Source organism: Sinocyclocheilus anshuiensis, unplaced genomic scaffold, assembly GCF_001515605.1.
Source record: "Sinocyclocheilus anshuiensis isolate Anshui unplaced genomic scaffold, SAMN03320099.WGS_v1.1 scaffold2480, whole genome shotgun sequence".
NCBI lineage: Eukaryota > Metazoa > Chordata > Actinopteri > Cypriniformes > Cyprinidae > Sinocyclocheilus > Sinocyclocheilus anshuiensis.
This window is the reverse complement of record NW_015547769.1, coordinates 287,553-302,810: the sequence shown is the minus strand read 5'-3', so window position 1 is coordinate 302,810 and position 15,258 is coordinate 287,553. Positions and strand designations below refer to the sequence as shown.

Below are 15,258 nucleotides of genomic sequence, written 5' to 3'. Positions count from 1 at the left end.
TAGCAGTATGTCGAGCCTGTCAGTTCTTCCTGCCAGTCCTGAAAGGGCACCATGTGCTAATCCGATTGGACAACATGTCGGTTGTGTCCTACATAAATCGCCAGGGAGGCCTCTCTTCAAAGCGCCTCTTCATGCTAGTGGAGCGCTTCTTAGAGTGGGCTCAACCCAACCTACGCTCGCTAAAGGCAGCGCATATACTGGACAAATTGAACCGAGGAGCGGACATGTTATCAAGGAGCAATGTTCCCTCAGGAGAGTGGACGCTCCATCCGCAAACGGTTCAGAAAATCTGGAAGATCTTTGGCAAGGCCGAGGTAGACCTCTTCGCCTCAGAAGACAACTCTCACTGCCAAATTTATTTCTCAAAGACCAGGGCCGCGTTGGCTCACGATTGGCCCAACCTCCTTCTTTATGCTTTCCCCCCGATCGCTCTGATCCCACAGGTAATCAGGCGAGTGAGGGAACAAAAACACAGGGTTCTCCTGGTAGCCCCCCTGTGGATGAACCAGCTGTGGCTATCAGAGCTGACTCAGCTACTGATAGCGGCCCCTTGACCTGTTCCACTGAGACGGGATCTCCTCTCTCAAGCGAACGGGACATTATGGCATCCTCGGCCTGACCTATGGGCCCTGCACCTCTGGTTCCATCCACGGGTTCCATCCCATGCATGGCATCACGGACGCCTGCAGATCAGGGTGAGTCAGGCCTGTGTAACAGCCCTGGCCCCCTGGAAGAACTCCCGCTGGATGGAACAGGGCGTGGCCATGAGAATGGTTCACAGAAGGACAGTTATCACAACAGATGCCTCCAACTCAGTATATAGCCAGATGCCCCGCCCATTCTGGCGGGCTTCGTCGCCATAGGCTCGTGCAGCTCTGCTGCCGCGCCATTGGTTCGTTTTTAAAGCCCTGCACGAACCAATGGCCGTGCAGTTTCACTGTGCGAATGAAATAGGCTTCAGTTCAGGAGAAAAAAGGCTTTTTTCCCATATGCGTCTAGCAAGACGCAGTACTCGTTCCCGTATCTCAGGGAACCGAGGTTACGTTAGTAACCGAGTACGTTTCCTTTATATTAGCGCTGTTTTGGACGGATTGTTTGAATGCATTCACTTACTGGATCATTGGACTGAAAACTTTCCCGGAGTTTAGCAGCTTCTAATAGCAAGTAGAGAAGCAAAATTGGGTTAAAGGGTTAGAATAGAAATTGTGCTTCAGTAATTTTGTGTTAATTGCGTTAAATTATTTTAACGCGTTAAGGATTGTAAAATTAATCACATGCGTTAACGATGACAGCCCTAGTGTAGCCTATATATATATATATACACACACACACAAGACCAAGAACTTATTCAAAGATTTTGTTTTAGCAGGGCTGAATTGTTGAAATGAACTGATGAATTATTGTGTGATTGTTTCACAATCTGTGTAATTTCATTTTCTTTTTTTGGCTCAGCAGTCATTTTTTATCTATTTGTTGGAGCCAGTAAATTTAAGTTTGTAACCACAGCATCATGAATGGTGTCTCAACTATCACTGCGGTAGAATGTGTCAGCGTTGACACTGGGTGTAGCTGCACCTAGTAGTAGTTTCAGAAAATTTAAACATTTATCACACCAAACTTTTTTAAGTCCAGCTGGGGCAACCGGAGTTCAGTCGACTCCAACCTTTGGAAATGACTCTTCTCAAGAGTCCCAGCCCCGCTACATATTTCCATGCAGGAACACAGAATATTTGCTTCCCAGTGCTAGATCCGCTAGAGCCGTTTATTCTGACATATGCAGCTTGTGTACATGATAGCTGGGTTTGGGGGACTGAACTACAGCAACTGATACAGGAAATCAGCAGCCTAATAAATAGGGACTGACAAAGACTGGCATAAGTATTTTGTATTTTGAAATTTTGTAAACTTAAAAGTAATTAAATACAAATTACTTTAGATTAAAAAAAGGCTTTAAAATACAAAATACGAAATAGTATTTTGTATTTCAAATACGTATTTTAAATAAATGTATCTGAAATACTGCCCATACCTGCCTGTGAGATAAGATTCAAACCAGTTGAGTGGAGTTCCTGTGATGCCCAGTGATGAGAGGGCGGACAGAAAGATCTGATGATTTACGTTGTCAAAGGCAGCAGATAGATCCAGCAGAATGAGAAATAATGATTTGGGATCAGCTTTCGCAATCTGCAGAGCTTCAGTGACCAACTGTAATGCAGGGTTGGAGACCCTTGGTCTACAGACATTCACACTAAATTCTTGCTGGACAAATGTTGGTGTGATGTCTAATATATATTCTGTCAAGAATCCCCAAATCAGTTACTTCATCCAAATACTTTTTATTTAACATAAATAATTATAAATATTTCCATTTTGGCCTAATATTTTCCCTTACATCAGAGACTGATTGTTTATATGTAAATTAATTTTGGGTTACAGTGTAACTATGCATTTAAGTACTGAGTAATATTAATTAACTACATGTACTTATTATAAGGTTAGGGTTTGGCTTACGGTTACTTGCATGTAATTATGCATAATTAATTGTTATTATAATAGTAAGTAAATGCAACATGTGTAACAAGGACACTTTAAAACAAAGTGTTACCAAATTCTGTTTATAAAAACACCTAATTCATAAAATTAGAGATTTAATAAATAGTCATGGCATTAATTTAAGTGTTTTGACAATGAACGTAGAACAATGTTTAGTTTGATGTGAAAACCAAAATACAATTATGATTTGTGTTGTTACTAGACACTAGTTAACTTCTGAAGCACATTGAAGGTGGGAAATCATTACAGGCTTCTCAGAAATAAGGTCAAGGAGAATGGAAGTCTCATTAAAAAATTCATCAAAGGGAAAAGTGATTGCCCATGCTGTCCTATAGAACAAGCTTACAGTCCAAAAACTTTCCAACATAAACTGGTGAAACCTGATACAACATCAACTTCTGGGAAACAATATTAAATATTAATATTGAGACAAATATTTAATATTAAATTCAATATTAAAAACAATATTACAGTAATGTTAATGTTTTAAAAGAACTATGTAAGTACATCTCAAGCGGTTCACACATTAAATTTCATCTACTTATTTTCAAGGTAATCTACCTAAAGATTAACACATGTAAGAGATGCATTGGAGATCAATATCAATCACAGCTTAACTGGCTAGTGATTACTGCAGACAGCTGGTGGTGTACTGGAAAGATGCCATCTGTACACGCTTCTGTAAGCGTTCCACATCCAAGTCTCTGAAATAATTATTTTCGTCATTCTGAATGATGACCTTCTGCAGCTCGCCAATCTCTTTCTCAGTCTTATTTCTTAACTCTCTTTTCATTTTCTGCAGAGCCTGTTAGAAATGCATACTTTTAGAACAAATTATTTAGGAGGGGAAAAAATTACAGATTTATGTATACATACATATAACAAATATATCAGTTATAGATGCGCTATATTATATATTGGATCTCTCTCACACACACACACACACACACATATATATATATATATATATATATACATACATATATATTTATATTACGCAAAGGGGTATTCATGGTACATGGAGTCAGCACACACTCACCTTTTCCTGTGCTTTCTTACGAATTTGTATGTCCTGCCTTTCATGGGCTAAGGTTTCGGCCAATAAAGAAAACTGCAACAGGACAAAAAGTACTTGATACATTGTATGAACTACAATACAGGGCCAACATAATTTGAATCAAAGCACTAAATAAGTGAAAATGACAATATAGCCCTAAGCAGTAATCATCGGGGTCCAAGGATCAATGACCCATGTGGATAACTAGCGATCCAATTGAATGTTGAATCCAGTTGTATCTTATGATGTGGTTTTTACAACAAAGTTTATCTTGAATCTTCACTGATAGGGTTTGATAAAACAGCAACACACAGGTGTCAAAAAAAGCAATGAACTTCCAAAAGAAATCACTCCCTTTAAAAAAAACAGCCAGGTTGCATTCATTTGATCAGAAACAGTAAAAAAACAACAACAACAAAACAAAACAACAACAACCCTTTCGTCTGTTGTAAGATATGTGATTATAATATATGTGGTGTATATGTGGTCATAGGATGTCATAGGAAAATTTCAAATGAATGTGAAAATATAATTTGCAGTTCAAATCTATATCTAAAGCATTATTCTTAAGGTTCTTTTTATTTTAAATCATTCATTATTTATATTATATGTGTGGCCTTCTAACCTCTTAAACTGTTTTTCTGTCAGGACCACTATCGTCAAAGATGATTGACAATTAGCATACAGTTTGGATTGGCGGTATGGTTCTGTTCTGGGCAAGAACTCCCTGCGCATCCATGCAGCCTAGCATGGATGAGAGCAGGGAGAGCAGCGATAACATGATGTTTATGCATAGACTCTAATTTTGCAGAAATGAAACTAAAACCAAGAAAACACTTTTAATTAATACACTATGTAATATTTTTGGACAAATTATAATATAGTATAATACTGCAGTGCAGAAATACTAAAGAGGCAGTTCCAGTCATTTTGATCACTGTTCTAAATTAGTGTGCAACTTTTAAACATTTGTAACCTGTTACAGTTGCATACAGAGTGAGGCAGCTATTCTAAACACTTCGTATTTACCTTTCTTTGCTAAATGGATGATTTTTGCGTGTCACTTAACTTATTTGGTGATTATGACAATTGTGATAAATGGGCCGATGCACAAGATACACTGGACGAACTGGAAATTATAATGTTAAATGAGAAATGTAACGAAAAACGGCACAAGGAATTTACACCAGCAGAGCCTGGAGGGCCATTGTACTGAAGAGTTTAGCTTCAACCCCAATTAAGCACACCTTAACCGGCTAATCAAGATCTAACTAAACCAGGGGTGCTCAAACTCAATCCTGGAGGGCTGTTGTCCTGCAGAGTTTAGCTCCAACCCCAATTAGACACACCTGAACCACCTAATCAAGCTCTTGCTAGGCATGCTAGAAACTTCCAGGTAGGTGTGTTGAGGCAAGTTGGAGCTAAACTCTGCAGGTTCTTCTGCACACCCATAAGGCTTGTTAGAGAAGTTTGGTTTGACATACAGCTGTGTGAAACCGCAACCTATCAAAAAAAATCTTTCATTCTCCAGCAAAGGTGAAAATGGGATGAAGTACCTGACCCTGACACATAACCAAGAAAAAAAAAATCTCACTGTAATGGATAGCGAAAATTCAGAGGATTTATGTTTGCCAGCCCTGGCAACCAACTTTGTCCCATTAACAGCTTTAAAAAACACCTGTCAAAGTGACCAGTCAATGCCGGAGGTATCATCAGGTGCATACCTCCATGCAAGCCACTAACATATGGTTCACCCGGGAGCCAATGGGGGTCAACTACCTTGGCAATATGCAACATTCTAAGAGGTATTTTTAGCCTATTGTTACAAACTGCCAGGCTCAAAGCAGCGTAACATAAATGGGGAAGCCACATGCAAATTAAGTTAACACAAAATATATATTTATTAAAATAATCCATACTTATAATAATCCAGCAAACACAAAAGGGAAGAGGAAAAGAAAAAAACAAAACAAAACAATATTATTAAAGGACTGGTGCTGGAGAGGTGTCAAGCTCAAGAGTGGCACCCCATGCTGGAAAACAGAGATCTTTTATCAGTCAACTCATCACCGTTAACCCACTGCACCTGCCGTTTGACTCCACCCAGCAAACACACAAAAGAAAAAAAAAGAACACAAACAAATCGGACTAGTTTCGTGGGCTAGTTTACAGGCTAGCAGAAGTCGATGACGGAACCCGTTAACATAATCCAGCAAATTCATGGGTTTCGCTCCAAGCTATAAAACAGTCCATAGGCTTCTGTAACAAGTTTGTACGCTTTGAGCACTGCTTCTTTTACAATGTCAGACACCTTTTGCTGAGATTTTGATATGGTAATATAAGCCTCCTGCGCCTTGCCCACCAAAACACTCTGCAAAATTAAGGTGCGCTCCACATCAACCCACACTCTATCCTCAGCAAAGTTTTCAAATAATGAAAAAACACATCTGGGTCTTTTTCATTAAATTTAGGTAAAAAATTGACCATATTCTAAATATTGGAGAATTGACAATTCAAATCCAGCTGATAATTTGGTAAACTCTCAGAACCAACAGTACCTGGCATTTTATCCTCAGCAATCAAAGACGTTCTGTTTCGTACGCTAGTTTTAACTCCTCTAATTTGTGTTGAGCCTTAAATTTTTCAAACTCTCACTCACAATCTCGTTCTTTACTTCTTTTCTTTTCCCATTCCAGTTGACAATCTAATTCATGTTCCTTACTTTACATTTCTGACAGTTCTTTTTGCTGCTCAAACGTCAAAGTAAAGTTCCTGTAGCGTTTGGATCAATCAGACACACAATTATTCATTATATTTAATGAATAATCCAGCAAACCCCCTCACCCAAAAAAAAAGCAAACTGTGTGAGAGTTCTGTGGACAACCCCCAAAGTGCAACTAACACCCCAAAAAGGCAGAAGAATTGGCAAGCAATGACAAATCATCTGATAACACTGATTTTATTGCTCAAAGGAACGCGGGCAGAGCAACTCTCACTCAATTCTCCATAGGAAAGACACATAATTCCCATAAAACTCTTCCCTATTCATTCATAGAAAACCTTCTATGAATGAACATGCCTATTTCCAGGACATTGTGTGTATGATTATTACTTTCTTGTATATTGTCTTTTGTATTGTATACTGTTTTATGTATGCTTAGGAAAGAACCACTAGTTAATGTAACCTCACCTTTACCATGTTTGGTATTTATGAATTTGTATTTTGATGATCTAAATAACAGTGCATATTATATGTTGATACCTATGCAACATCTTAGTGTTCTAAGAATCTTTAATAGTTTTTGCATCAGCACCCAATCCAGTTACAGATGCAAAATACCATGTTCGAAGACAAAACTATTTCACCAGTGCACCCTAATTCTAGAAATAAACAAGTTCTAAGCATTTATTTAGGGATTACACTTAAAGATTTTTTATCCTGCAGGTCTATGGAATTACTTTTGTGCCAATAAAAATGAATGTAATTTTTCAAGAAACTTATGAAAATATGAATTGAAACTGAATAAAATGTATTTGAAACTAAAGAAAAGATCAATCGCAGGAAAAATCTTTGACTTTGTTTTTAATACACTGCATGTTTTGCTGTTTTCTCCTCTTTCTTTCGCTGATCTGTACTTACAAATGCTTACAAATACCAGAGTTTTCGTTTACGCTTCTGAAGTTTTCATTTATGCTTGTGAAGTTTTCGTCCGCCATTCTGGCACAAATCTCTCATGGGGGCAGGGCTAGCAGTAGTGTGTTCTCATTGGCTACTGAGTTTTTGATTGACAGTTTTTTTTACCTGGAAGTGAAGGCGCCAGTGTTGCACCTGTGTGGATGTGAGCATCTGTTAGCGGCTTCCTATTTCATTTTAGTGATATAAAATGACAACAAAGATTTTTTATTATTATTTTATCTGTATTTATCTGCCGCTACACTACATTGTTGAGATGATATCTTAGGAATAGCACAGACAAATTATATCATCATCATTATCATCAATCATAGTCGTTATCAGGATACTTGCGGTAAGTTGTCTTGATTTAGCCCAATCATTACAGGACTTCATTATCTACATACAGTTACTGTCTTCAATTAGATCATATTTGCTTCGATTAGTTCATATTAAGGGAATAGTTCACCCAAAAATAAAAATTCTCTTATCTTTTACTCACCCTCATGCTGTCCCAGATGCATATTACTTTCTTTCTACAGGTAAACACAAATTAAGATTTTTTTAGAAAATAATCCATCTCTGTGAGTCCTAAAGATGCTTTAAAAACCACACACAGCGACCGTGACAGTAATCCATCTGACCCCAGTAGTTGAATCAGTGTCTTTTGAAGTGAAACAATAGATAAGAAAAACACTAATCATTTAAACTGTTTTGACTATTAACAATCGCTTCCGATCAACTGTCATACATGCATGGGCTAGAATCCACTTGTGTTATGTGGACTCACAGAAAAGGATTATTTTCTGTGGATTCACAGAAAAGGATTTATTAGAATTTTCATTTTTTGTGTGGACTATCTCTGTAAAGACTGATATTGCACTCCATTACATAACATACTCATTCACTGTTCAAAGGATCATTGCAGTGTTTAAAACAAATATGAATTTTAAACATATTCTGTATATTATGTACTTGTGCATTTTGTATAGTAATGTAAATTACATTTACATTTACTTTTAGTCATTTAGCAGATGATTTTATCCAAAGCGACTTACAAATGAGGACAATGGAAATCAATCAAAATCAACAAGAGAGCAATTACGAGAATACTGTGCATTACATGCATACTATGCAGTTAGTGTTTTGTGGATTCTGGTCTTTCCTGTCACAACATAATTGCATCCACAACTTTCACTTTGATACTTGTGTATTTGCTGTAGTGACAATAAAGAATTCAATTTTATTTGAATTAATTCATATTTTCAATTATGTTCATTCAACTGGTTTATAAAAGTCACACTTGAAAGAGTAGATGATTGCTAAAAAATGTATTTCCAATTGTAAATGTTAGATGATAATGTTAACTAAATAAGATAACTAAACAAAATGATCAGCATGATAAAAACAATTGGTAGCAAGAACATTCTTTGTGTGGAATATGTAATGAAATGACCTTTGAGGTCTGTACCGTCTGACAAACCCCAACTTTAATTTTCATATTGTTTGAATTCTTAAGAATTAAGTGATCATTAATTGTGATGGTGTCAGTGCATATGCAAGTGTTATGGCCAGGGTTGTCAACCTTGATTACCTGGTTTTAGTGAGACTTTCTTGACATCTGAATTTATCACACACATACAGATGTGGCCTTTAAGAACGCGTCTTTTATCACGCAGCAGCCTGCAATTCGCCACGCGTGATTACGGAGTTCCCTGCAGGCGCTTTTTCAGATTTTTTAAAAACATTGTTGTGCTTCACACAATATCCACCTGGTGGCGCAAGGAACAACATTCTGTAGTTAAACACCACGGCCAGCTCTGGGGTGCATTTCCCAAAAGCATTGTTAGCCAACTATGGTCGCAAGTTCCGTTGTTACCAACATAGTTCAATGATTCGGTGTTTCCCGAAACCATAGTTCAAACGAACATTCGCAAACAGTGTTGCAAACTTACGTGGTTGGAACTACAGCTCTCGACCTGTGGTTAGAAGCATAGTTTCTTTTTAGTAAGATATGTGGGCTTATATAAATTATGTTTTTGGGCACAATCAGCAAGCTAACATGCAGTACAATCTATATCTTCCATTCTATGTAAATATGAATGCATTTTAATCTATGTATTTTTGCACATCCTCAATAAGTGCCGTTTTTGAAGAGTGTGCATGTGCATAAATGCCTAAGGGAACCCCAGAGTATGACATAAGAGGGAACCCGCGATGAATCAAACATCAAATAAAGCAAAATGACGGAACAAAAAATATTAAATTAGTCATCAGGTCATCAGTTCAATATAGCTGCATTTTAGAGATCTCTAATCAGGAATTAGTTTTCTGATAGTTTAATAGCCTACATAAAATAGCCTATTTATATTAGAATATCACTTTAAAATATAATTCACACAAATATAAAAAGAACTTGGAAAACCCATTTACGGTTTAATTATTTGAAAACGCACACTTTATTGGGCTTTCCGCAGGCATTGGCGATATGTAGGCTACTAAGCTAGTCAAGTCAGCACGTTGATTTAATTAGTCTTACTAAAAGTTAATTAAAAAACATTTGAGTGATGCAAAAGTGGTCATTCATACATATTTGCATAAAGTGTTATATTTAGTTTTCGATCTGACTGTTTATTTCAATTCCATATTTCAAGCTGCGTAATATAAAAAAGTAGCTATATGAATGATGTTCTACTATTATGACCAAAAACAACTATTTAAGTTCTTATGCTATTATAAGAAAATAATCCAAGTGAATGCGCCGGCGCGCTCATCCAAGACTAATTTATTTGTCAGAATTAAAACCCTATTTTAGAACAATGCCAGTCAGGTATGCCAAAACTCTTATTTATAAAAGTCAATATTTCATACGAAATAAATAAACAATTACTTTCTAAAATGGTGGCTGTAATATTTTTTTAGGATTTTTGTAAGGGGCATGGTCGAAACATTGCTCTGAATAATTTGTACCTTTCTTTTGGTTGAAATGTTTTTTATTATTTCCATATTATTTTATTTTTTAAGTGTTTTGAATGTATTTCTCCTCTTTTTGCTTATTTTATAATCTTTAATGGTGCATTTTGATGATTTATTTGTTTATGTAAAGCACTTTGAGATGAAACATTTAAAGGCGCTAGAAAATAAAGATTATTATTATATTATTATTATGAAATTATTAAAATGGCCAGCTGTAGTTTTCTTATTAAAATCTCTGAAATATATAAATGTCAATTACAATAAAATCTGTACCATTCAGCGTGACCACAGCCTCACTGTGTTGTTATTTGTGAATGATGTTTTAAGTATCCATTATGTGGCGAATGGAAACATTTGGATTCGTGTCGAATGAGAGAGGGCTTCAGTTTTTAACTTTCAATTAATTAGTTTTGGCTTGAAATTTATATAGCCTGAATACTGTTAACTTTAGACAATTTGAGTAGTGAGGGAAAATATGGCCTATAGTTGTTATAGTGTTAAAAATGATTTCTAAATGCAAAATGCGACGTATGTGTGACTTACCTTTTTTTCCCCTCCCAAAATCGCAATTTTATAGTAGTGTATTTTTTAACATTGCAGCAAACATTTAATATACTGTAACTTGAAAAAAAAGTTTAATTTCCGCCAAAATGTTATAAATCAAGATAAACGTTAAAAAAAATCTAAGATAATATTTTTAGAAAAAAAAAAAAACAAGAATAAAGTTGTAGTAATACGAGAATAAAGTCAAAATATTTTGAGAATAAAGTCAAAATTACAATAATTAAGTTGTAGCAATTAGAAATTAAAGTTATAATATTTTGAGAGTATTGCGCATGCAAATGGCCCGGATTGGGAGCACCGGGAGAAATTCTGGTGGCCATCTAGTGGAGAAGACTAATGATAAGATTCACGTTAATCAGATCTTGTTTTAAATGTGTGCTGAAATAAATACTGGAAAAGATCGATTCGCGACTTAGGAGAATCGATATCGAATCGTCGTCATTTAAAAAAAAATGGCAACTGATTTGAATATATGTTGGATTATTAGCAGAAATCATAGCATGTGTCATATTCTTGCAGCAGGGACAGTATGCTTGGAAATTTCAAGTCTTCGATTGCATTTATTATGTGTAGTGCGATTGCCCCCAATAATAGCAATAAAGCTTTGTGCTTTTCACAAAAAAAAGTGTAATTTAATGAAACGAATGTCTCATTGTAATCGAAAAGATGATCGACTCACATGCAGCTTTAACTGAGGCAAATATAGTGATCTGTCACGCCACATTAAAGAGCGTAAAAAACACTGTAAAAAATGGTATGAGCTATCTAATTAAAAATGATGGTAACAATATTCTTAATGCTTATTTTTTAAGGCTTGTTTTTTATGGAATCTACCTGAATAAATCATGTAAAATCTCCTAAATTATTTAATCTATGACAACAAATTTAATATGATACGTGAAATGTGCTCATTTATTTTAAGTTGATTCTCAAAATCTGTGATTTTGAGTAAGGCATGTTTATATTTGACTTTTGAGTTATTTTGTACAAATAAAAGACTGTAGCTCTGCCAGACAGCTCAAGTAGGAAAATACTTGATGAATACTGGAAAATAATGGGCTATAGGCTAATTGTAGCACATATTGTTTGCATTTCGCTACAAAACTGACAGAATTTGAAAGAATTTATAAAGTACCAAAAGTACAAATCAGTTGCCAGTTGCTCCAACTCCTTAACTTATGTTAGCCTGTATTGATGTCTTTTCTGAAGTAAATAACGTTATTTGACTATTCACAAGCTGTTTTATTCACTGTATAATAAATTATTGGAAATAACATTTCATGTCTTCAAATCCATATTGTTTTTTAGTTATAAAACTGACAGAATTTGAAAGCTAATAAACAAAAAAAACTCATATAAAAAACTCATATAAAAAGCCTTAAAACTTTTTTTTAATTACAAAAATAAATTGATTTCAAAACAATGTGCAGTGTGAGTAAATCTTTGATTGTTTTTTTTTTTTTGATGCATTTAAAAGTAAGATGCTTTTAAAAGTAGGCTGAATGCCCAGCGGACAAGCGATATGCATATTTATACTTGATAAAAAGTAATTTTTCATCATTCAGACTACTTTATTGTAAATAAATAAATAATATTAAAAATAAATTTTACATACTGATAAAAAATGTATAGCCTGAATGCACTGTAAGTCGCTTTGGATAAAAGCGTCTGCTAAATGCATACATTTAATTTAATTTAAATGTAGACTTTAGGCCTACTTGCAGGATTCAAAAATAAATGACAAGATGTATTTTTCAGCATTGCGAGATTTTTATTGGTATTATCCACTAACATATAGTAACCATGCTGCAGTGATGCGCAAGCTCCTCCTACACCAGTGGTCAGTTATTATTAAACATATATGTATCACACAAGAACTCCGCCTAAGCCGGTCCCAAGCCCGGTTAAAAAAAGGAGGAGGGTTGGGCGTAGGGCTAGCAACCCTACCCCGTAAAAACCACTATTGCTAAAGAAACAGCAAGCAAACCAAACAAAAATGATCAGCAAGATGATGGTTCATTCTACATTATGACGGAGTCGGAGGAAAGCCGAAAGGAAGTCCGGGTCCCGATAAAGAACCAGATTCTAACTGCTAGGAACCTGACTAAAATTGGAACATGGAATGTGCAAACATTGTATCAGGCTGGAAAACTGCCACAGCTCACTCGGGAATTCAACAATTATAAGTTGCAAATTTTGGGCATCAGTGAGATGAGATGGACTGGAAGTGGAAGAATGGTCAGCGATGGCAAGACCATACTGTACACTGGCCACGAGGAACGGCACGTGCACATGCATGTTGGCATGATGCTGAGCAAAGAGCAACATCAGCTCTTATTGGCTGGAAACCTGTGAATGACCGTATAATTGCCACTAGATTCCTCTCATGACATGCAAAAACCACCATTGTCCAAGTGTATGCACCAACGGAAGATGCTGAAGAAACCGAGAAGGATGCTTTTTACAATCAGATGCAGGATGTCATCAGTGAAGTGCCTCGTTACGATATCACTGTGCTTTGCGGTGACTTCAATGCACAAATCGGTGCCAACCGGCAGGGATTAGACCACGTGGTCGGTCCATATGGCACCAGTCGTCACACTACCAACAATGGTGAACGTTTGCTTCTCTTCTGCAACACGGATGGCCTACGTATTGGCAACATGTTCTTTGCCCACAAACAGATACATAAGAAGACATGGTGTGCACCAAATGGTTTGACCAACAATGAGATCGACTACATCTGCATTAGCAGATGTTGGAGATCAGTGCTACAGGACACGCGTGTCTATCACGGTGCTGATGTTGGGTCAGATCACCATCTTCTGAAAGCGGTGTTAAAGCTGCGACTGAAGAAACAATGAGCAATAAAGTCAAAACGACTGTTTAATGTGGAAAAGCTGAAGAATGATGCAGTCAAACACCGGTACCAGCAGTGTCTCGCAGATGAGTTCCAGAATTTTGAGAATGGTGGGGTGTAAGATCAATGGTCATCATTTAATAACATGGTGATATCCTGCACCGAAGAGGTAGTAGGCAGGCGAAGGGGAACACAACGTGAACGCTGGATCCAGGAACATACCTGGAAATTGATCGATGAATGTAAAATCACCAAACAAATGAGGGAACAAGCCAGGACTGATGAAGAAAGACAGGAAGAAGCAACGAGATATCAGATACTGGACAAAAGAGTTAAGAGCCACTACACTACTGTTAGTGCATGTAAGCATCCTAGATGCAGTTGATGTACTGTTGCGAGAAGAGCAAGCAGGATTCTGGCATGGCCGGTCCTGCACAGAGCAAATCTTCACCATGCGTAACATCATGGAACAGTGTGTTGAATTTCAACATCCTCTCGTGGTCAATTTCATTGACTTCGAGAAAGCATTCGACAGCGTTCACCGCGGTTCACTCTGGCAAATCTGTCTAGTATATGGCATTCCACAACGGTTTGTTAATATATTCAAAAACATCTATCATAACTCAAGGTGTTGTGTGCGAACCGACACAGGAACATCTGAGTTTTTCGACGTTGTGACAGGTGTTAGGCAGGGGTGCATTTTGTCACCCATGTTGTTCCTGCTTGCCATAGACCAGGGGTGTCCAACCCTGCTCCTGGAGAGCTACCGTCCTGCAGACTTTAGTTCCAACCCTGCTCCAGCACACCTGTCTGTAATTATCAAGCAACCCTGAACACCTTGAACCTTGAACCCTGAACACCTAACCCTAACCCTAACCCAAATTAAGAGATTCTGCGCAGGGCTAAAACTCATAGACTTTCCTCTACTGTGTCTGAGCGTCGCATCAAACTGGCAGGGCACATTCTGCGGCAACCAGAACAACGCCTTGCAAAAATTGCACTGACATGGATGTCATCCAATGGATGTCGAAGGCCAAAGAAGACCTGGTGAAGTACATTCAAAGAGGATTTAAAGCGAGCTGGCGTTAAATGGGAAGAGGTTGAAACCCATGCAGGCAATCGCTATCAGTGGAATTTGCTTGCTGCCCAATGTGCCCTGTAGCACAGACGGACCTAAGAGAAGAATGTATCACAAGACGAACACTCTAATCCATATTACGAATTAAACTATGTGACGTAAACATAAAAAAAACAAAATTGGATGTAAACTAACTCAAAAACTCTGAACGCCGGTCTATGCAATTACACTATTAGCTGAGGTACCTCACGTGACCTAAGCTAGTGGTTACGCTTTCTAAAGCATTAAAACCCCAGACCAGGGCCGGAGTGGGAGTCATTTTCAGCCAAAAAACAGACCGGCCCACCGGGAATTCTCCCGGTTCTCCTGATTAGCCAATCCGGGCCTGCCCCAGACCCTCTTATCTCCCATTAACAGACCATCTGTAGCAAGAATTGACTAAGATTGGTGGGAGCCAGGGCTTAAAAAGGAAAAAAAAAAAAAAAAAAAAAAAACGG

General features: G+C 37.2%; 1 protein-coding gene across 5 annotated transcripts in view; it reads right to left on the bottom strand.

The window, feature by feature from the left end:
* Window positions 1–3,035: 3,035 nt before the first annotated feature.
* Window positions 3,036–15,258, bottom strand: part of LOC107704562 (centrosomal protein of 95 kDa) — a 201,714-nt gene continuing 189,491 nt past the window's right edge. For 4 of the 5 annotated variants that reach the window (XM_016507516.1, XM_016507517.1, XM_016507518.1 and 1 more), the window contains 2 exons: window positions 3,593–3,664; window positions 3,037–3,358 (listed from right to left, as the gene is read on the bottom strand). In XM_016507516.1, coding sequence (XP_016363002.1) covers window positions 3,182–3,358; window positions 3,593–3,664 — 249 coding nt within the window. In that variant the 3' untranslated portion in view covers window positions 3,037–3,181. Of the gene's footprint in view, window positions 3,359–3,592; window positions 3,665–15,258 lie in introns of all 5 variants that reach the window. The other variant, XM_016507520.1, reaches the window with a different exon arrangement.